This window comes from Benincasa hispida, chromosome 3 (genome assembly GCF_027475165.1).
Source record: "Benincasa hispida cultivar pf3 chromosome 3, pf3_genome.v1.1, whole genome shotgun sequence".
Taxonomy (NCBI): Eukaryota; Viridiplantae; Streptophyta; class Magnoliopsida; order Cucurbitales; family Cucurbitaceae; genus Benincasa; species Benincasa hispida.
In genome coordinates, this window is record NC_143480.1 from 14,759,319 (window position 1) to 14,781,352 (window position 22,034).

The 22,034-nt window shown below is 31.3% G+C and overlaps 2 protein-coding genes across 3 annotated transcripts; one reads left to right on the forward strand and one right to left on the reverse strand.

Annotated features, from left to right (window-relative positions):
* The first annotated feature begins 262 nt into the window (after nucleotides 1–262).
* On the forward strand, nucleotides 263–4,402 carry MAP70-5 (microtubule-associated proteins 70-5). 2 transcript variants are annotated; one of them, XM_039026478.2, is made up of 11 exons: nucleotides 263–679; nucleotides 1,820–1,905; nucleotides 1,990–2,055; nucleotides 2,132–2,302; nucleotides 2,379–2,549; nucleotides 2,640–2,795; nucleotides 2,880–3,026; nucleotides 3,131–3,202; nucleotides 3,300–3,881; nucleotides 3,968–4,122; nucleotides 4,223–4,402. In XM_039026478.2, exons 1-11 carry the CDS (start codon nucleotides 580–582, stop codon nucleotides 4,242–4,244), a joined length of 1,728 nt encoding a protein of 575 aa, XP_038882406.1. In that variant the 5' UTR covers nucleotides 263–579; the 3' UTR covers nucleotides 4,245–4,402. The 2 variants fall into 2 exon arrangements, with proteins under 2 accessions (XP_038882406.1, XP_038882407.1); XM_039026479.2 differs by having other exon boundaries at nucleotides 4,226–4,402.
* Nucleotides 4,403–6,777: 2,375 nt separating this feature from the next.
* LOC120073677 (uncharacterized) lies at nucleotides 6,778–7,924 on the reverse strand. The gene is made up of 3 exons (XM_039026481.2): nucleotides 7,743–7,924; nucleotides 7,573–7,654; nucleotides 6,778–7,477 (listed from the first exon to the last, which is right to left on the reverse strand). Exons 1-3 carry the CDS (start codon nucleotides 7,752–7,754, stop codon nucleotides 6,861–6,863), a joined length of 711 nt encoding a protein of 236 aa, XP_038882409.1. The 5' UTR covers nucleotides 7,755–7,924; the 3' UTR covers nucleotides 6,778–6,860.
* Nucleotides 7,925–22,034: the final 14,110 nt, after the last annotated feature.

Sequence of the window (22,034 nt, forward strand, 5' to 3'; positions counted from 1 at the left end):
GATATAACAATCGTAGTTTAAGAATATAAAAGTGATATTTTTTCCATAAAAAAAAAAAAAAACAAAAAAAAAGGTTAAAGGTAGATATCTTGATTAGATTGTTGTTGTGGTTAGCCATCACATTTAATGAAAAGATGCGTTTTTTTTCCCAACAGTTTTAATGATAATTACTTTCTGTAATCAACTAGATTAGCGGTTGAGGATTCTAAACCCCCAAAATCTTTCTTCTCTGTTTAAATATATATAAAGATATGAAAAAAAAAATAAAAATTAAAAGAAAGTGACCGTTACTGTGATGAAGGAGGGAAGAAGCCGGCTTTGCCGGCTATGAAATTGCCTTTTTCAAATTTCCGCTAAAAAAAAAAAAAAAAAACCCATTAGCCCATTTCTTCTTCCTCTCTTTACGGTGAATCCCTTAAGCCATAGAACTCTTTTTTTCCCCAATAAAAAGCTCATCGCCTTCCCCTCCATTTCCATTCCCTCCCCTGTTTTGCATTGTTCTTCCACTGTTGTTTCATTAAATAAAAATCAACCTTTTTTTCTTTCTTCTGTTTTCTTGGAAATCGCGTGGTGAGAAACATGGTGAGTTACGAGGAACATGTCGGCAGAGAAGAGGTTTGTGTTGTTCATCCTAATCCTGTTGTGTTGGAGCTCAACCGTTTGCAGAACCTGCTTTCAGGTTCTTCTTCTTTTCCTCACATTGGTTTCTTTTGTAGTGGGATTAGTTGTTCAATTCAAAGCAAACCCATTACTCTTTTCAACTCTTGAGAGATAAAAATCGTTTCTTTTTTAGTGAGAACTGTTAAAATCGTTTGCACTTATGGGTCTCCCCTGTTTTTTTTCTTATATTATAGATTGCTCTGTTTTCTTAAGTGCAAGTGCTTTTGACTTGTCGATTTTTGTTGTATTTTGTCCATATAAAATCACTGAACTATGGCTTCTTTTAGTTGTTTGAGATAATGGTTTGTGAAGTAAATGAATGTTTGAGAGTTATTAACTGGCTTTTAATCATGCAAAATCAATTCGATGTTTAGTTTTATACTTCGAATGCAATTTTTATTACATCAAAATTGATTTGGAATGACATAAAAGGGAGGGAAGAATCAATTTTCTGTAATTTCATCTTTCTTGTTTTACTTTTTTTTTTCTTTTAATTATTGATTTTGTTGTCACCATTCATCAGTAGTATTGGCTTTAAAGCGTATATTAATTATGGTAATGATTTATTAGATATCCAATTAGAACAACCGCCACAATAATGTATCTTTGGGAAAAAACTGTATCAAGGTTTCTCCATATATGTATATGATTGTCTTTAATTACACCAATTATTAGGGAAATGTCAAAGATATTTTTAGGATATTAAGAGAGCATGTTTGTCATTATTACTAATAGAAATGTTGTATAGTCAATAATTATTATTTCAAATAACTTTGGGCCCCAACAAATAACTATTTTGTCATTGTTCATGTATGTGTATCCTTCTTTGTGTTGCTATCTACTGATTTCACAGTTTAAGTCAAAATTTTGAAAATTAAAAGAAAATTTTTGTTTTTAAATGTGTTGTTATGAAGGGTGAAAAGCTTGAAAAACAAGCAGAATTCTTAGGAAAAGAAAAATTGGCAACAAAATTGTTATCCAAATTACCAATTAAATTTCATGCCAATATCATAATACAGTATCAGTGTTATCTTCTTACTCCTATTACCAAGATTGTGTCCTATCAGCCTTAGACTTAGATATGGGTCCTATCAGCCTTAGACTTAGATATGGGTCCTATCAGCCTTAGACTTAGATATTTTTTCCCCAAAATTTATAGAAAAGAACAGGGAGCTGGGAGCTGCTCACAGTGAAATCAAGGCCTTGAAAGCCACAGAAGCCCAGAAAGATAAAGCTCTTGAAGAGGTTACTGCTTGAATCATCTGTAATCATATTAATTTACAGATAAGAGATGAATTTTTAACTGTTTTTTCAATTTATAATTCTCAGCTGAAAAGTGAAGTTGATAAACTTGATGACAAGCTTAGAGCCACTGAAAATCTTCTTGAGCACAAGGTTGCTAGTTTGCCTTTGGAGTTTATTTTACTTTTCCTGACTTGGTAGGCTCATAATGAAAGATATGAACATGCAGAACCTCGAAATAAAGAGACTAACAACTGAGAAGAAAGATGCAGTGGCTGCACAATATGCTGCTGAAGCTACTCTCAGAAGGGTATATGCTAATCAGAAAGATGATGATTCTCTTACCTTTGCTTCAGTCGTCGCTCCTCTCGAAGCAGAAATCAAAATGTACAAGAATGAGGTGAGTCATGAAACTTATCATGAATTATATCTGTCATTCCATATTGCCAAATTGTTCACATATTTGTGTCTTTCAGGTTGCATTACTGCAAGAGGATAAGAAAGCTTTGGAGCGTCTCACAAAATCGAAGGAGGCGGCGCTACTTGAAGCGGAAAAGATTCTGCGAAGCGCACTTGAGAGAGCTCTCATTGTTGAGGAAGTTCAAAATCACAACTTTGAGTTGAAGAGACAGATTGAAATTTGCCAGGCAATGATGCATTTACATGATTCAATTGCATTTCTCAAAGGCTACTTTTGTAGGGAAAAAGAACTAACCATGTCATTGGATTACAAGCAGGAAGAGAACAGGATACTAGAGAAAACCAATCGCCAAAAGGTAATTGAGGTTGAAAGGCTTGGCCAAACTATTGAGGATCTAGAGGAGGCCATTCTAGTTGGAGGAGTCACGGCCAACATGGTTCGAGATTACAAACGACAGATCGAAGAATTACATGTAAGTTTATGGAGATGGCATAACAGTGCTTTGATATTCTATTAAGGGTCAAGTCATGGATCTTGATTTGAACAAATAAATCAGGAAGAGAAGAGGACTCTTGAGAGAGAACTGGCAAGAGCTAAAGTCTCGGTGCACCGTGTCGCTACCGTGGTGGCTAATGAGTGGAAGGATGAAAATGACAAAGTTATGCCTGTCAAGCAGTGGCTGGAAGAGAGAAAGCTGTTGCAAGTACTTGCAAAACCTGAGTTTGAATTATGTATTCTCATGGTTCTTGACCAAAAGTTTTGCAATCTTATGGCTTAACTCTTTTTTTTTTTTTTGGCAAATCATAGGCAGAGTTGCAAAGAGTGAAAGAGAAGTTGGCTGTCTGTGAAAGGACAGCCAAGGCAGAAGCACAACTCAAGGTGGTGAATATATATATATATATATATATCACTTTTCTGTTTAATACAAGAAGGTATTATCTCAATTCTTTTTGCTGAAGTCTTTATCAAACTGCAGGAGAAATTCAAATTGAGGCTGAAAACCTTGGAAGAAGGGTTAAAACAAATTCCAATTTCCCCTGTGAATAGCAATGCATTTTGTGGATCTCCTAAAACAGAACGATCCAATAACATCTTAGGCTTCTTGACAAGCAATGGAAGGAAGAGGTCAACTTCATTGTCAAGGCCTTCAACCATCACCGAAAGTTCCAATATTCTTGTACAAACAAATGCAGATTATGAAAAGGCCACTGCACCGGAGTTAAATCGCTCTAACAGCTTGAAGAAGAAATACGTCACGGCTCGCGAGAATGTGATAAAAAAGAGTATGTGGGCTTCTGGTAGAAGTAGAGTGGTTGATATTGGTGAAAAGGAGGGTAATGAAATGAAGGGAAACAAAGAAAACAGAGACGCTACCATAACAGTTTCCAAAGAAACCAATGATGGTGAAGAATTGCACAATAAAGAACCAAGCAACCTCGAAAACGAAGATACAGTTTCAGGTTTTCTGTATGACAAAATACAGAAAGAGATCATCAATTTGAGGAAGCTATGTGAAGTAAAAGATGGGAACTTAAATGCAAAAGATGAAGAAATAAAGGTCGGTCATCCAACCTTTCTCTTTCTTTCCATATATTTTTCTCCTCTACCATTACTTTCTCTTGAATAAGATGAACTTCTTGGCAGATGCTCATGAAAAAGGTTGATGCATTAACAAAGGCCATGGAAGTAGAGTCCAAGAAAATGAAGAGAGAAGTAGCAGTCAAAGAAAAGGAAGCAGCAGCAGCAGCAGCAGGGAAATTAGAGGAAAAGAAAAACACCAGGACCCTTTACACTAAAAGGTTCTAACTCAAAAACTTCATTTCATATTTCCAATTTCTGTTCAAATTTCTGTTCAACTTCTTTCATCATTCATGAACTGATTGGTTCCTTTTGTTATAGCAGTCGTAGGCTATCAACTTGATAACTTGCCAAGGAAATGCATTGAAGAAAGAAAACGAATCAGGATGCAGAGTTGATTATATCAATCAGTTCTTATTTTTGTGTTCTTGTTCTTATGTAGATACAAAATTACAGTGTGTACTTATGGCCAGCTGCTCAGTAATAAGTTTGTTTTAGCAATATTTTCTCTGCGATATACACATTATTCATGCCATCTGCTTGAGTAGTAAATAATCGATTTCAATACATATAAAAATGCTTGTTTTTCCAAAAAGAAAAGAAAGGCCTTGTTAGCAATCATTGCTGGATCATACCAACTGAGTAAAAATCTAGCAGCCGATCAATAGAAACAACTATACAAAATGAAAGTTCAAGGTTGTTGATTTAGTCCTGGTGTGATCGAAAAAGTTTCTAATAAGTCCCTAATCTACACACTTTTTAAACATCATAGACATAATATTGAAACTTTGTGGACAAAATTTTCTTGAGTGAAAAAGGCAGAACTAGTAATTGCGAACCTCTGGAATGGTGGGCAAGGTGGGGTGCCATCTGGGGCGTCGATCGTCGATCTCGAAACTATCAGAGAATTGAACAGCAATACCTTTAGAGCCAAAGTTTTTGGATTTTTTCAAAATCAACTCAAACTGTTGTTTGCTGACTACAATGGTGGCCTTGGGAAGCTTGCACAAATCGGCAGGCTTGATAATAGAATCATCAATGCGAACAGGAAGTGGAGGAGGGCCATGCTCAACTTCTCGCACTGCACTTGAAGTTGTAAAGGCTTGACTTTTTAGATTTACGCCTTTATGAGCTCCATTAGCTATCTTTTCAATTGGCAATGCCAAGTTTAAATCTTCAACTTCACAGCATATGAAGCCTTTGATCTTTTGCAGAGGTGGGAAATGGGGTGTGTTGATGCAATTCCCCATTTTCTTATCAAATGAAACAGAGTGAATGATTGTGGCTTTAGTCTATGGTTTTGTTGCTAATATTTAGTGTTCCATTGGCTTTGAGTTTGTTCAACGTGCAAACCATCACATGATTAAAATTCTATATACAGTGGACTTTTCGTAGTGGACATCTACTCCAAGCAAATGTAGATGAGACCAAGGCTAATGAAAATTATTCGACAAGGTCATTTCTACTATGGGGCTGTTTGTAACACCCCACGTTTAGGACTCAAAAGTCGAATTCAACACCTACTAGTTCCAACATTTTCTTGTAATCTGGTTACGCTATTTACTTATCTTAGTCTACTTCCATGAGTGAAACTCCTACAAATCAATACGGGACATGTCCACATGCTTTTTCCTTCCCTCACATATTTCCTAAAAAAAATTCTATGATTGAACCACCGAAAAGGGATGCATCTTGTTGATACAGGTTGTACATTTCAATTTTTTAAATTTTTTCTTAGCCATACCTCTCTCATTCAAATGTGATCCCCGTTAATTTATTATGTACATCTCTTGAGTTCGGTATTATACTATCTTCTAACCATTGAAGATAGACTCGAAAATTTACATGCCCTCTAATATTTTGACCGTTTGTCTCTTATACATCTTAAGCTCAAAAATTACCCATCATATTGCTTTGGACTTTCTCCCCCAAAGACATCCCTTTCCAATTTCCCACTGTTTTATTTGTTGGAAAATGAGATGAGCACCTCTTTCTAATTCCACATAGCCAATATGTGATGTGTAATGGTTGTGTTTCTTTTGGTGGTGGATTTTTTTCAAGAAATTGTTTCTTTTATACATAAAATAAAGGCTTTAGGAAGCTTTTCTTTGGTTCATGCAAAAAGGGTTTAAAATTTTCAAAACAAGTTATTGACCTTTTTTGTTTTCTTGTCATAAAAAGTCCATCTACATATTAAATACTTTTTGACATTTAAAATTGAGTTAGTCTTGCAAAATTGTTATTCCTAAAGTAATATATACTTTGTTTTCATCAAATAAAAATCTAAGGAAATTCTCTTGCCTTTGAGATAAATCAATTTAGGCTTTATCATCTTATACTAAAAATTAAAAACAAAAATTCAATAATGAATTTTAAAAAGGAAAGAGAAAAAAAAAACAAAATCAAAATCAAAAGCATCTTTTGTTAGATGTTAATGTATGAGTTAAGCTTTGTCTCGTTGAAGTCTAGTTGTTATATCCTTATCACATTTGGTCCTACATTTGCTTGACTTTAGTGACGTTGGCTAATCCCATCTTTCTTTCTTAAAATTGTTACTTTTTTTTGTTCAACTAACTCAATTTGTATTATGTTCTTAATTAAATAATGGTTATAAACACGAATACCTATTTCAATTAGTTGAACCATATATTTTTTCGATATAAAAAAGTCAGAAACAATTTTTTTTTTTAATAAAATGATAATTTGTTGGCTGGAAGAATCTATTAACGGTACAAACTTTATAGTTTATACAATTATAACCAAACAAACAAAAGTAATCCTTCCTTCCATTCCATTCCACTTCAGATTTCACTTCCCCCTCTTTTATTTTTTTCTTAAAAGAAACGCTTCTAATTTTCAACACAAAAGAACAGAAATGACACAAATTTTCAACCTTGTTCATAATTTACCGTCAGGATCATAATTACGAAAATGGGTCTCATCTCATACCGGATTTGATTCACATTACAGAGCACTCCGTTGGATTTTCTGGGTTGTAGTAATCAGAAGAAGGCCCACCATAATATCCCCTTCCGCCGCCGTATCCACCGCCGTACCCACCGCCATAGCTGTCGTAAATCGGCCTCCCGACATAGCAGGGTGGCACCGCCGGTATCCCGTAGCCGTGGTATTGGTAACAGGGCTGACCCTGGAAACATGAACTACAATGAACAGAGTACGGCGGAGGCGGATAGCCTTGGACCGGTTGCGCCACCACTTTCGGCTTTTCCCCTTCCTTTTTCTCTTCCTTCTTCTCTTCTTTCTTCTTCTCTTCCTTTTTCTCTTCTTTCTTCTCCTCTTTCTTCTCCTCTTTCTTCTTCTCCTCTTTCTTCTTCTCTTCTTTCTTCTCTTCTTTCTTCTCCTCTTTCTTCTCTTCTTTTTTCTTCTCTTCTTTCTTCTCTTCTTTTTTCTCTTCTTTCTTCTCTTCTTTCTTCTTTTCGGGCTCTTTGATTTCGATGCTTTTAATGGATCCATCGCCTTTAGAACAAATTTTCTTCATGATTTTTTCAGGCGTGCAGCACACAACTTTGATGATCACCATGCCCTGTTTCTCATTATAAACCTGGTCTCGAATTTCTGTAAAATGGAAGAAGAATCAATAAACGTTAGAAAAATTGGGGGGGGGGGGGTGTGGAACAGGAGATTGGGGAAAATAAAATGGAGAAACGTACGGGGAAATTTGGCAAGAACTTTCTTGACTTTCTTGTAGCAACGATCGCATTCGAGGTCAACTTTCAACATCATAAGCACTACCTGCAAGAAAGAAAGAAGACAGAATTTAGAATCAAAATCAGGGTGATGGGTATGGGGAAGGAGATCGGCGGCAAGAAGAAGAAGATACCTTTTCCTCCATGGCTGAAGCTCGAGAGAAGCTGCTCCGATCTGAAAGTGAGCTAAAGTGGAGAGGCAGAGAGGTTTGGTCAATTGGGATGATTAAAAAGGAAGAGATTTGGAAACGGAACAGAGGCAAAAAAGAGGTTCCTTAAATAATAAAAATAAAATAGGTTGAAAATTGGTATAATTAGTCAATAATGAAACTTTAGTTGTGACTAAATAAGACTATAACTGATCATATTTAATCATCATTTCTATAAAATAATTTAGATGTATATTATAAAATATTTGTGTAAATGTCAAGGAGAGCATGAATTTTAAAAATTAATTACAAAAAATAATTACAAAATAATATCAAATATTGAAAATGAATTAAACCTGAGTATTTGTATATAGAATAATGGTAAATTGTTTATCATAAAATGAAGTGGATACAAAAATAAAAAATCGTAGATTAAACTAACATAACATAATATAGAAAATTCATAACATTAAACATAAGAGAGGTGTAAAAGGTATAACATTAAACACAACACAACATAATAAAAATAAATAAATAAGAAAAAGAGAACTAGAGAAGTAGATAGAGTTTAGGAGAAAATGAGGTGAATATTAGACTTTAAAAAACTCACATCAATTTAAGTTTGAGGTGAAATAATATGAAAATCTAATAGAAAATAATTGAATGAATATATGTAGTTTCTTGAAAATAAATCTGTTGATGGTAAAAGAGGAAAAAAAAATCCTTTGAACTTGCATGACTAATTGATAAAAAAAGAAAAATCGAAATTTCAGAATTTCGAGAAATTTTTAGAAATTAGGAGAAAATTGAAATTTCAAGCCTATTGAAATCTCGAAATGATTTCGACCGGAATTTTAAACAATGCTTAAACTATATATATTCGATCATAATTTTAAATGAGTCAAAATTTTCGTACTTACCTTTTAGGAAACTTTAGGTGTGATTTAGATAGAATGAGATACATCAAGTCTTTGTGTAATCTGTTCAAACTACAAAATAAAATTATTTTTTAAAAGGTTTAAATATTATCTTGGTTTATGTAGTTTTGACTTTGATGCATTTTGGTTACTTTAAAATATTCATTTAAGTCTCAATATTTTTAAAATTTAGTTCACTTTGGTCTTGTATTTTTAAAATATTTATTATAACCATTATACTTTTAATCATGGTTCAAAATCCATCATTTTGATCTCTTAAAAATAGAATGAAAATAAAAAGATCAAAATAGTAATTTTGAAAATACAAAAATTAGAAAAAAAGTTAAAAATATATGAATATTTTGTAACTATAAAGCGAAAAGGAATCAAAATAAACAATAAATTAGTATTTAAACTTTAAGAAATGAAATGGTTTAGGTTTGCATATTAGTTAGAGCTGGCCAATTAGATTGCACCACGTGGACTCATATAGAACTGGGCATTGACCTCCAGGCGTTACTTTGACTGTGTGTTTTTTTTTCTTTTTTCTTTTTTATTTTTTAATTTTGATTCTCGTCCCCATGTGCTGGCATTGATTTTTTGAAACTCAATCCTCGGTTTGACGATTTTTTTTTTCCAATTAATATTTTATATTTTAATAATAAACTAATCACAAATATTTTTTAGAAGGATTTGAAAGAATTGGGTAGTTTTGGTGATATTAGAAGACACATATATGAATTATTAGCCCATAAATTAACCATCTATTTGGAATATATTTTTTAAGTATTTAATTTAAAAAATAAATCATTTAAAAAGAAAATAAAGTGTTTCGCAAACACTTAAAATAGTTTTTCAGATATATTTTAATTAGTTCTTATCAAAATTGTTTAAATAAAAATAATTTTTTAAAAATATATATTTTTCTCAAATCAATCTAAACGTACTTTAAATTTATCATAAATTTTTCTAGGTAGGTTTGAAACTTTGATATTAAAAGTCTTGATTAGTTTAATTATCTTATCAATATTTTTATTATAAAAAGTTTCAAAACTACAAGATATTTACAATAATTTCTTTCTCAATTCTTGTAATGCATATGTTTTAATCTTTAAAATGACATTTAAAATACAATTGAACAAAAATTGTATTGGACTATTGGTAAGTTTTCTATGGGAAAAAAAAAAAAAAGAAGAGAAATAAAAGAAGGAGGTGGGAATGAACTAAATGAGGACTATTTCATATATTTACGTAACATTGGGATAAAAATGAAAAAAAAAATTACATATAGAAAAATTTTCAAACTATATATAGAAATAATAAAAAAGATAGACACCGGTAGACTTCTATTAGCATTTATTAAGTAATAGAAGCCGATAGAAGTTTCATCATTGATAGAGGTTAATAGAAGTATATCAATATCTATTCGTGAAATTCGATAGAAACCTAAAATGATTAAATTTTACTATTTTGTGTAAATAATTTTTCCTATTTTTCTTACCTTTAAAAATCTCCCAAATGAAAATGTAAAAGTTACTATTTACAATAATGATATTTATAAGAAAATAAAAACGATCATATGAAAAAGAAAAATGAGAGCCACCGACACGGAATCATGTGCGCAAAAAATACGCAATTGCCGACTAGGGAGTCGTAACCGGCGGCTGGGCTGGCTAATTCTCAGACTTTCCAACCCGAGTGGTTTGTTAGTGGGCCCAACGCTTTCCATGGCTTCTCATTTCATTGAAAATTAATTTCCAACTCATTTAATATTAAACCTAGTGCGTCTATTAAACCTAGTCATTAACTCATATTGTACTCCTCTAATTACAAATTAATATGTTCACTGAACACAATTTCTTAATTATCGTTTTTTTTCTAAGTAAATAATTTAATTTTTTAGCTAAATTTTAAGAATATATATATATATATTTTTAGTTTTCAAAACTTATCTTGAATTTTGAAACCATTCTTAAAACATAATAACAAAATAAAAATATCAATAAGTGTAAATAGTTTTTATAAGCTTAATTTTTAGAATAACAAATTAAGGTCCCCGTTGTTAATATTTTTATTTTTACTTTTGTGATTTTTAATATATGGTTACTTTCACCTAAATTCTATACTATGATTTATTTTATTTTATTTTTTAATAGACACTCGAAGTTTTGATGCTAAATTTTGAAAAATAAAAATAAGTTCTTTTATTATTTTTTGTTTTAGTTTTCAAATTTTAGTTTGATTTTTTTGAAAACATTATAGAACGTGAATAACAAAATAAATAGATTTATGATAGGATATAGTGTCTTTATAGGCTTAAATTTTTTATTTTTATTTTTTTTAAAACTAAACTCATATGTTATCAAATAAAGGATAGATGATTATCTAACAAAATCTTACCAAATAAGTCTGTTTTTCAAAAAAAACAAGAAATAGAAAATCAGATAACAGAAAACTAATGGTGGTGTATCTCCTTAATTTTAAGTTTCTGATTTTTTGTTTTAATTGGGTTGTTTTCTTATAATTTCTTTACCATTTTTATCTTTAGTAAAAAAAGAGAATTAGAAAAAAGAAAAAAAAAAGTGAATAAATATAGTATTTGTAAGTTGCGTTTTTAAAAATTAAATTTTGAAACTTGATGATTGCTAAGCGTACCTATACAATTCTATATTAAATTAATAATATTTAGTCCACTTATTCATATGTTTTGCACAATATTTCATGATGAAGACAACGACCTCTTGCTCTTGGATAATAACCATGATTATCTCCTCTTAATATCGTGAGTAATCTATTATTTAAACAATAAAAAAAATATATTTCTATGTGCAACAAATTTTTAACTATGTTTTTGTTTAAGTTCAATAACTTCATTAGAGATAACAAATAATAACTTTAAAAATAGTAATTAGTTCCTAATCTATCCAATTATATTTGAATTTGAGTTTAAATTTTATTTTAGTTACTGAATTTTAAAATTTATTATATTTTGGTGCCCAAATTTTAAAAAATATCTATTCTAGTTCTTAAATTTTTAAAAAGTGCTCATTTGGTACCTATACTATTAAAATTTTGTTAACTCTTAAACAAAATGATGAGATGTCTTATATTTTTAGATAATCAGACTGTCAAATAAGTTAGTTGTACTAAAAAAAATATAAGGTTTCAATTTTGAATTAGGTGGTACAACGATTTTCTATAGAACTCAAAAGTCATTTTGTATTCAAAATTTTGGTCATTCAATACTTTATTGTTGACAATTTACTTCACTTTCATTTTGCTTAACATATGTTATACGCAATTGCATGAAAGAGTTAACAAAATTACAATAATAAAGACCAAAATAAACACTTTTTAAAAGTTCAGGACTAAGGCCCGTTTGGGATTGCTTTTGAAATTGTAAAAAGCTTTGAAATCTTAAAAAGTTATTTTAGGAGAATCTTAAGGCTATTTGGTAAAACAACTTATTTATTAGTTTACCCATAATCACTTTTTAAATTGTTGTAATCTGGAAAAGTTATTTGATGAAACTTTTAGATTTTAGCTTAAAATTTATCTCCACTTCCCCTATCAAATTTTCATTTCATTAATTTATTTGCTCACATTTATTCCAAATTTTAATTGGTTCAAGTTATTATAACAATTATTTTTTTTAAAAAATTATTTCATAATTTTTTCAATTAAACAAAAATAGTTGCAATTAAAATCATATATATTTTCAAATAATTATATAACTAAGTTTGCACTAATTTATTATCAATTTACCAAACACCTTAACTAGTTTTTTCTAATTTAAAATTAAAATTTACCAAACACTCCTTTATTCTTATCCACAACTGAATTTTCTAGAAATACATTAGTTCAAAAACCAAAATAGGATTGAAACCTTTTTCATAAATTAAACTATTTTAATTAGATACTAAATAAAAAATTAGGTTTTCTCAAATGAATTTGATAACATCATTCTCATATACAACAATCTTTCTCCACATCACATCACTACTCGAAAAAGTATCTACATCATAACATGCCATAAACATTATTTTGGACCTATGATACTAATTAGGTTTAATTAGCTCGATAATTACGGTTCCCTTATTTTATTAGCTAACTTAACCACTTTATATCATAAGCTTATGGATTTGATTTAAGAAACACCAAACCCAAATAAGTCCAAAAATCTCATACGACTTATAATGATAGTGGGAGGGTTAAATAAGTAAATAAACAATTATCTTCAAGGTGACGTCATATGACGGGGACTAAGAACTGTCCTCTTGTATTCTTGCGGAGGCACAAACGTCAATATGAAGTTATCAGATATTCCCATACACCTCCCTAAATTATTTTATTTATTCAAATATAAATAAAGACGTCATTAATATTCTATTAATTATTTAATGATTTAAATCCTTTTCCAAGAAATTATCTGTAAAGTTGAAAGTACTATTTTAACCCTTTCTCTTCTTTTGCTGTTATTTTACTCCCATGATCCATCATATCACCCATCTGTACTATACCATAAGGTAACGTCTTCAACGAAACATAGGTACCTGATTTTTTTTTCTTTTACTAATCGGTAAAAATGAAGGTTAAAATATCATCCTAATTAATCTACTCTCAATAAATTTAAACTAATGTATATGATTTTATCATTAGGAAACAAAAAATAATTTGTATTCCTTAAGTGGTGCATAAGTTCAACATATTAAGTGGGGATCGAACTTCTGATCTTGAGATTGATAATACATAAGTGATGCAACTTTAAGTTATATTCATTTTTCTGATAAAAGGCAAATGACGTTAGACCACATAATTGTGTCGTAAATAAAATTGATAATAAAATGCTAAAATACTTTTAACATGTTTACAATAATAAATATTATGAGTAAACTTAATACTATTATGATTTGGAATGCACTTGTAGACGTTCTTCACCCTTCACATATATTCAAAATAGTACTATATTGCCTATTTTTAACGTAAATTTTATGGTTTTATTTGTTGTCATAGTTTATATACTCATAATCATCTTCGATTTGGAGTTCCAAAATATACCTAATGGTCCATGGTGGGCTGGGCAGTGGGCCGCTGAAACTGGGCTGAAATATTGGGCTTTCTCATGTTCCAGGTTTGTAGTAGCATCAAATTCTGCTTCTGTCGTTGCTAATCTTTCAAATACAACCTAAAATGTTGCTATCCATTCCAATTCCTCTATATTAATTTACTATTATTGTTTCTAAATTCCAATTACTGAAGAGTTAATAGCATCATTAATTTTCTTAATGTACACCAGCGGGACGGGAAAGGCACGAAATCAATTAGTATCATTATTATTAACATTTACCTCTCTAGATCGGGCTATCATTATTAAACTCTACAAATTTATTCTTGTCGTGAATAATATTACTTCAACTCACATAAATCTATAATCATTTTTTTTTTTTTTTTTTAAAAAAAAACTGACATAAAATTTACTTTTAATAGAAGTAATATACTATATCTCACAATTTAAATTCTACAAAAATTTATGGGATATTTGATAAGCCACGAAATAAAAGTTAATTTGTGAGATATTTATTATTAATAATAATCTATTTTTAATATAATATTTTAAGAACTATACTCATTTTGAAAAAAAAAATATTATTAATATTAAAATTAAATTTTAACAAGAATACAAAATCTATGTGCACTTTAATTTAAGATTAAAGAATACTTACAATCTCACAAATTAACTTTAGTTTTGTCGCCTATCAAATAACCCTCCTCCACTAAAACATATTTATCAAAATAAAATGTTATATAAATCTTAGGCAACATTACTTTGTAATTAATAAAAAGTTTAGTGTTGTAGATTATTGTAAACTACCACACTATAATCTTAAATTTTGAGAATGATGAAGTTGAAAAAGAAGAAGAAATACAAATGAAGAGAATTTATAAGTTATTTTATCTTTGTAACAAAGAAATATCAAACTTTTATATCGTTATAAAGTGTAAAAATGTTACAAAATTATCAAGATTCCAAAACTTTTGACATTTTATTTTTAAATATATAATGGTTTGCTCAATCAATATAATATTTGTAACTTAATCTATTACTTGTAATTTAGAACAAATGAATTGATAAAATTAATTCTGGAAATAAATTGAGAAAACCTTTTAGAATTAAAATTTGAAATTAATAATTTTTTCGAGAGGAAAGTTTTAATTGATGATAGGAAATTAAAATTTAGCATGGCAGATGAGAATTCAGATGGAAAAAAGGAGAAAAAATATATTGAATTGAGTGACACAAATGTAAAATTGGAGAGAGCGTAGAAATAAAAAGAAAAAGTTAAGTTAAAAGATAATATTCATTAATTATATTTCAAAATTTTCATATTTAATATAATTTTTAATTTAATCTTTTTTAGTTTCTCTTTAAATTTATGGCATTTAACAACAATTTATGGTGGAATTTGAGTGTCTAATTAAATGAAAGTAATTTCTTGATGATGATTTTTCATATCTAAATTATTATATTTAATTGTTTTATATGTGTCTAAAAAAATGTCAAAAGCATTTTATTTATATTATTTGAACTTGCAATGATGAGTTTTATTTTAGTTCTTTTATTAATATTTCAAATTGTATGAAGAAAATAGATTATATGAAAAAAAATTATAGACAAATGATATATATATATATATCATGAACAATTTCTCATTCGGTATAATGTGGTGAAAAGTACCATGAATAATTTCTCATTCATTATAATGCGGTGATAATTGCTTATAATTGTTCTAGTTAACAATATTACAATTGAAATAGCCATCAAGAAACCATTCCCAACAATGAAGTCTTTGTATGATTTTCTATAAGACATTTGTCATTATTGTGAAGAAATATTGTGTTGTGTTGTGGGTGACTCCAATTTGGTTCCCCTATTAAAAAAGAATGCAAACAGGTCAAAAAGAAAAACATATAATTGGGACTATAAATAGATAGAAGAATAAAATAAATTAGGATATTACCTCGAATATTTGAGACATTTGAACTTTGCATTTTTCGTATCTACATTTCTATGATCTCTTATCTCCATTTCTATGAAAAGAAAATAAAGAAGTAAAGAAAAATTTACACACACGCATATTTATAACGAAATTAGATAAAATAGAAATGAAAACTAAAAGAGGAGAATGATTAGGTGATAAAACAAAGATGATATAATCTATTGGTTTTTGACGTGAGCATGAATGAATGAAAGAAAGAAAGGATGTACTTATACAGAATTTGAAGGAGTTAGGAGAGATAGTAGAGAGTAAGGGGTGGATCAACGAGAGAAAGAAAGAGAAGTATTAGAGAGAAAAGTAGATTTTTGGAGGAGTGCGATGTGGTATTTCATGAGGACGTTGAGAAGGAGAGGGGTAGTTGGTAGAAAAAGAGTATCATGAAGTTAATTGAGGTATTTTTAAATTATGCAAGGATAAAAGTGTCCCAAAAAAAAGTTTATTTATCATTCCTATTTTTATATATATTATAGATATGTTAATTAATTAAAAATTGGCTCTCGATTTTGCAACTTTCTATCTTCTCCCTTCTAGCTTCAACCCACATTCTAATACAATGAATTTGGGATAAAATGTGATAACCATTCGTATTCAAGATTAAACATTATTAAGCTATTAGTCTTCCTAGCAATTGTCTGAATATTATATATAATGCCAAAAGAAAACTAGAATAACACGTGAATGAAAGAGTGCAACACAAACTCAAAGGAGAGGATACGAGTCAACTTTGGTAGACCACTTTAGCGTTCGTTTTGATTGACTCGAGAAAAAAGTATTTTTCAAAAAATCCATTTTTATTTAAACATTTTTGATAAAAATTGTTTAAAATATACTTCAAAAACTATTTTAAATGGTTGCTAAAACATTTATTTTTTTTTTTTTATAAAAAAAATGATTTGTTTTTTAAATTGAACACTTGAAAATGTATTCCAAACATACTTTTAGTTCTATTTGAAGTAATTCCATTTGTGTTTCTAAAATGAAATTGGGAAGGGGCTACTAATGGTCATTCAATGGCATTTGGAGCGGTAAATTTTGGTCTTGTTTCATTCTAGTGTCAAGTTTCGTCCTAATCATCTTCAATCAAGAGACATTCGATCGATTTTCATCAGATGATTTTAGGTAGGGGAATTCAAAAAACCCGATGACTCGAAAAAACTGATCAACTCAACCCAACCCGTGCGGTTGAGTTGGGTTGGGTTCAAATAAATGAAAATTTTATGGGTTGGGTTGGTTCATGGGTTCACCTAATATAACCCAAACCAACCCCAACTAACCCGAATTTATTATTAACTTTAAAATATGTTTTTTCTATTACTCATAACACAATTATTTATACATATATTGATTTTAGTTTTGTTTAATTTCAATCTTTTTTGAATAATTTATTCTTCAACAACTCTCAAAATTAATTTCTTTGCACTTTAGAAAGAAAATTTTCACTATATAAATTGAAATTGAGTTGTTAATCTTAATTCAATATATGAAAATAATTAAATTAGATTTTTATATATTTATGTTTTGCTTTTTTTAGAACAAAATTTTAAATAAATGACCCAACTAACCCGAATCAATCCAACCCAAATATTTCATGGTTGGGTTGGGTTGGGTTCATTTTCTAATAAGGATTATTTGGGTTGAAAAGATTTACAACCCGAACGATTGGGTTGCGTCTGAAAAGTCTTTCAACCCAACCCATGAACACCCCAAATTTTAGGGATGACAACAGGGTCGAGGTGGGGCGGGGATGCACTCCCCATCCCCGTCCCCGCGGAGATTTTTAATCCTCGCCCCCATCCCATTTCCCATTTTGGGGAGTCAGGGAATCCCCGCGGGAAAAATCCCCGCTTTTTATTTTATTATTTTATTATTTAGTTAAAATTAACTAAATTTAATATTTATATTTAAATAGTAAATTTTATATAGGAAATTAGTATTATAGTTACATATAGTTGTTTAAATTAAACATTACATGTTTTTTTATTATAAATTAATAAAAATTAAATTTATTATATTAGATTTTAAAAAAAAAACTGAAACAACTCAGCAATATATAATTTTATATTATTATTATTATTCTTATTATTGTTACCATTATTATTATATATATATATATATATATATATAACAATTAAAAAAAATTGAGACAGGAAACGGGGATTGGGTTCGAGTTCGGGCAGTTTGACCCCCGTCCCCGATCAAACCAGGGATTTTCCGCCCTGATCGGGTCGGGGACTCGCGAAAATTTTTTCCATCCCTAGATGACTTTCTTCCATTTCTATTTCTATACTTGTTTTGTTCTTTAAAAATACAAACGTACCTTTCATTCCGATTTCTATACTAGTTTTTACCTCTGGGCCAAAAAGGTTGGGCTAAGCATCATTCCTAATCGAGGGTGAGGTGGGCCCACAAACACTTTGGTTTACGACTCATCTAATCCATGACCTCTTTGGGGATTGAGTTTGGTAGTTTTGTCTTGAACCTTGTTTTCATTTTATTCGAACTCAAGTAGTATTGAATTTAACTTGTTCTTACCAAGTCCAAATTTACCTATAACAAGTATTATTATTAATAATGATTGTCTTTATATTTTTTCTAAGGCAGTTTCTGGTGGTTATCACAATTGTCACAAATGTTATCTTAACATCTGCCTCAGACAAGTCATTATCCTACAGATTTTTTTTTCCTAATATGGAATTCATTTGTGGAATATTTTTATTTCTAAATTATTTTGTGGAATTCATTTGTGGAATATTCCTAAATTGAAAAATCTCAACAAAATTATTTTGATCGATATTTTCCTATTTATGATGGATCTTATTTTGACAAAAACAAAAATATCTTCTAGACATTCTTTCTTTATTTGGCCACGGTTTCATAAGTTTTTTGGCCCTTTCTTAGGGTTTTCGCTTTTGTTAATCAAACAAGACGATTTTTTCTTTACGACCATTATTGTGCATCATCGTGTTCTTGTTTGTTGCCCACTATTCCGTTGTGCAAGTTCTACATCAGTTAAAGTGCAATATTTTGAAGTAAATCATGGTATTAGGGAAAGCCTAACCCATTGTTGCCAGAGAAGGGATTTTTAGTCTTAGGGGGAGCCTATGGTTCAGCTTCGGAGAAGGAGTTTCCATCTTAGGGGTATCCTAAGATTAATCAGTGAAGGAAGTTCACTTATTTGAGGAAAGATAACATAGTGAGAGGAGTCTCACTTATCGTTGGAAGCCAAGGTGATAAACACTCCTCTAAGTGAAGGAACTCTTGAACAAGAGTATCCATGAGTGGGTTCAGATTTTTTCGATTTTATTGTGACCGAATTACTACACATACATTCTAACAAATAGATATGCATTGTAACACTAATTATAGACATGCTTTAACAATTAAAATACAAAAGACTGGGTAAATGTACCAGTTGAAGACAGTCTTCAATCGAACTCAGTCCAGCGAAAGCAATTCCTCTATGCTCTTTATCGCCCAGCAAATAGTCGCCTAGCAGCACCACAGTCGTCTACACAATCGACACCGCACGAACCAATAGCAACTGGGGACAACACTACCACTCGAAGCCCTCGGTATTCTCGGAATGAGAATCCAAAGGGTAGACTTTGATAGAAATGGTAGAGAGAGAAGGAATAGAAGATCGTGTAGTACGAACAAGCAAGTGGGAGATAGTAGATGACTATCGTATAGTCGGGTGCTCGTCATTTAGAGAAAGGTACACGATCGTGTAGGTTTTACTAAGCGATCGTCTAGCAAATGTTAAGCAATTGTTTAGGTCTGCTCGACGCACTAAGCGATCATTTAGAAAAGGTAAGTGATCATTTTGAAATCGCGTGTGATCGTCTAGTACGCAGGTGCGCGATCATTTAGGATAATGGGCATTATAGTATAGGCTCTCAACGCTAAGCAGTCGTAAAGTTTTCACACCATGAGTGATTTTCTTGCGTATCTCACAAAATGAAAACAATTTTCATTTTATTCTTCAGTTACAAGAACTGAAATCAATCTTCCCACTTTTGCATGATTCAGGAGCGGCCAATTATCTCATAACCGCCTATTTCAATAAATAATGAATATAATCATATTATATTTTTAACCTATAGTTTGATATCACATATCTGCTATAATAATTGCTCCTCTACTTGATATAAATCATATTTATATCTAATTTTCTCCAAAATAATGTCTCATACATTTAGTCAATTATATCATATATAATTAATCAGTTCAATTAAATCATATATAATCAAACTCTCTCTTGTCAATTTGAACATTTCAAACTGACTCAAAAACTAATTCTCAACTTTATCCAAGCTACCAATGGGACCTTATGAACCCGTGGCTCGAAGCTCCAACGGTACGTAAATAGCTGACTAAACTCTTTAGCCACGAGATCCACTATTCGTAACTGTCAGATATTCCACTAAAGACCAACAGCTGAACTCTTCTTACCACAGATATATTTCTGTGTCCATCGGATATAACAAATTATGACTATGATGACCCTTTACAGATATTCGTAAGTACAACTGGGCCAATTTACCATTTTGCGCTTGTAGTTACATCTCACATCTTAAGTACCACTGATTCCTCTAATGAACAATACAACATAGTCCAACTATGTGTGAATACCTCTCGGGCAAGAGAAGGTGTGTGACGCCACATCGTTCAAGCCCTGGAATCAACCCTTAAGGGAGCTATCTATTTACTTTCCCCTGCTTCGGGGAAGGAGTGAATTCCATTTTGTGTAGTTGAGTTCCCAGCTCCCAAATCAAACGAATCTCCAAAGTTTATAGGTTTGAGTTGGCGACTTGGCCACTTGCACCCATGCAAATCAAAGAACCGCCCTCAATGGCAGAAGTTCCCAACTCACTCAGGATTGAGGTCATGTTACCTATGGTCATCTTGGTGAAGTGAAGTCTCTGTCATGAACAGTATTATATAACGAGACGTTAACACTTCGTGGTCAGGTCTTATACAAACTCTTTGTATAGAACGCCCTAGCTCGCATGTCCCCTACACGAATGATTAGGATCAGACCATCTGTGACAAGTCACAACACTTATGACCATTCCACAAAGCAGGCCGCATTCGTAGCGTTACCAGGATAAGGTTTCCATCCTACATTCATATACTACAGACCATTTTGGTTATCACTTAAGACATGATCTGTTAGGAAACTAATTCTCGAAGTTCTTTATTAACGTAACAGATGGGTATGATCTCCAAGAAAGCAGTTAAACTATGAACAACTTCTTTATTAAAGAATTGAGTCAACAAGATCGAAGATCGCTTACACTTATCACTCCATTGCTTACCAGACGCTAAACGATCATTTACAATCTATTACCCGATCGCTCAGTATCATTAAACGACCGCTTACTAAATCCTCCGCGATCACCCACAAACTCCTACACGATCGCTGAGCTATTACTATTACATGATCACATTCTCAGTTACTATACGATCGTCTACCTTTTGCTATACGATCATCTACCTAATACTACACAATTGCTGAGCTTTATTACACGATTTCCTAATGAACGTAGACAATGAACATTATACTGCGATGGCTTCTCCACGACAGCGTTTTCCGAACTCCCACTCTCGAGAGCTCCTCTTTCTCACTCCTCAATATTCAGAATCCCCCTTATTCTGTTTGCTTCTTTCTTTTTAAACCTCAACCTCTCCCAACAACCTTGACAACAACTCTCAACCGATTCAACCACCGATTTCCCCTTTTCTCTTTAATTCTCTTTTGATATTTTCATATAATTGGAGCTCTGTCATTTCCCTTCCCTCCACTTTTACCTTGTCCTCAAGGTAAAGCTCTATTTGTTCAACTACCTCTTTGCCAATCTTCTTCATTTTCTCTTGAGTCATCTTACAATGCTTTTGAAATACTCGCAGAGCCCATCCCATATCCTCATCGTATATTTCGGACTAACGTCAGCCTCCATCCGACTCGGATTCTCTTGCAGAGTAATTTGTCGCCCCTCATGAACAAATGATATTGTCAAATTCTGCCAATCGACCTCCATTTTTCCTAAAGAGTGTAACCATTGCATCCCTAAAATCACGTCAACATCTTCCAACTCCAGCGGAACGAAATTGTCACACATTCTTCAATCTCCTAGCTTCATTTCCACATTTTGGCATACTCTCTTGCCTTGCAGCGCAGGTCTAGATCCCAAAACTATTCCGTAGCTGGTCGTGGTTGTGACGTTCAACTGCAGTTGATTCGCTAAACTTACTGATATGAAATTATGTGTCGATCCACAATCTATCAATACCACTATCGA

Bases quoted from the DNA above. Each gene is read 5' to 3' on its own strand.
- LOC120073677 (XM_039026481.2), bottom strand. The intron at 7,478-7,572 runs GTACGTTTCTCC...TCCATTTTACAG, and splicing joins AGTTCTTGCCAAATTTCCCC to AAATTCGAGACCAGGTTTAT.
- MAP70-5 (XM_039026478.2), top strand. From the start codon at position 580: ATGGTGAGTTACGAGGAACATGTCGGCAGAGAAGAGGTTTGTGTTGTT. The intron at 2,056-2,131 runs GTTGCTAGTTTG...ATGAACATGCAG, and splicing joins AAAATCTTCTTGAGCACAAG to AACCTCGAAATAAAGAGACT. The intron at 3,203-3,299 runs GTGGTGAATATA...ATCAAACTGCAG, and splicing joins AGGCAGAAGCACAACTCAAG to GAGAAATTCAAATTGAGGCT.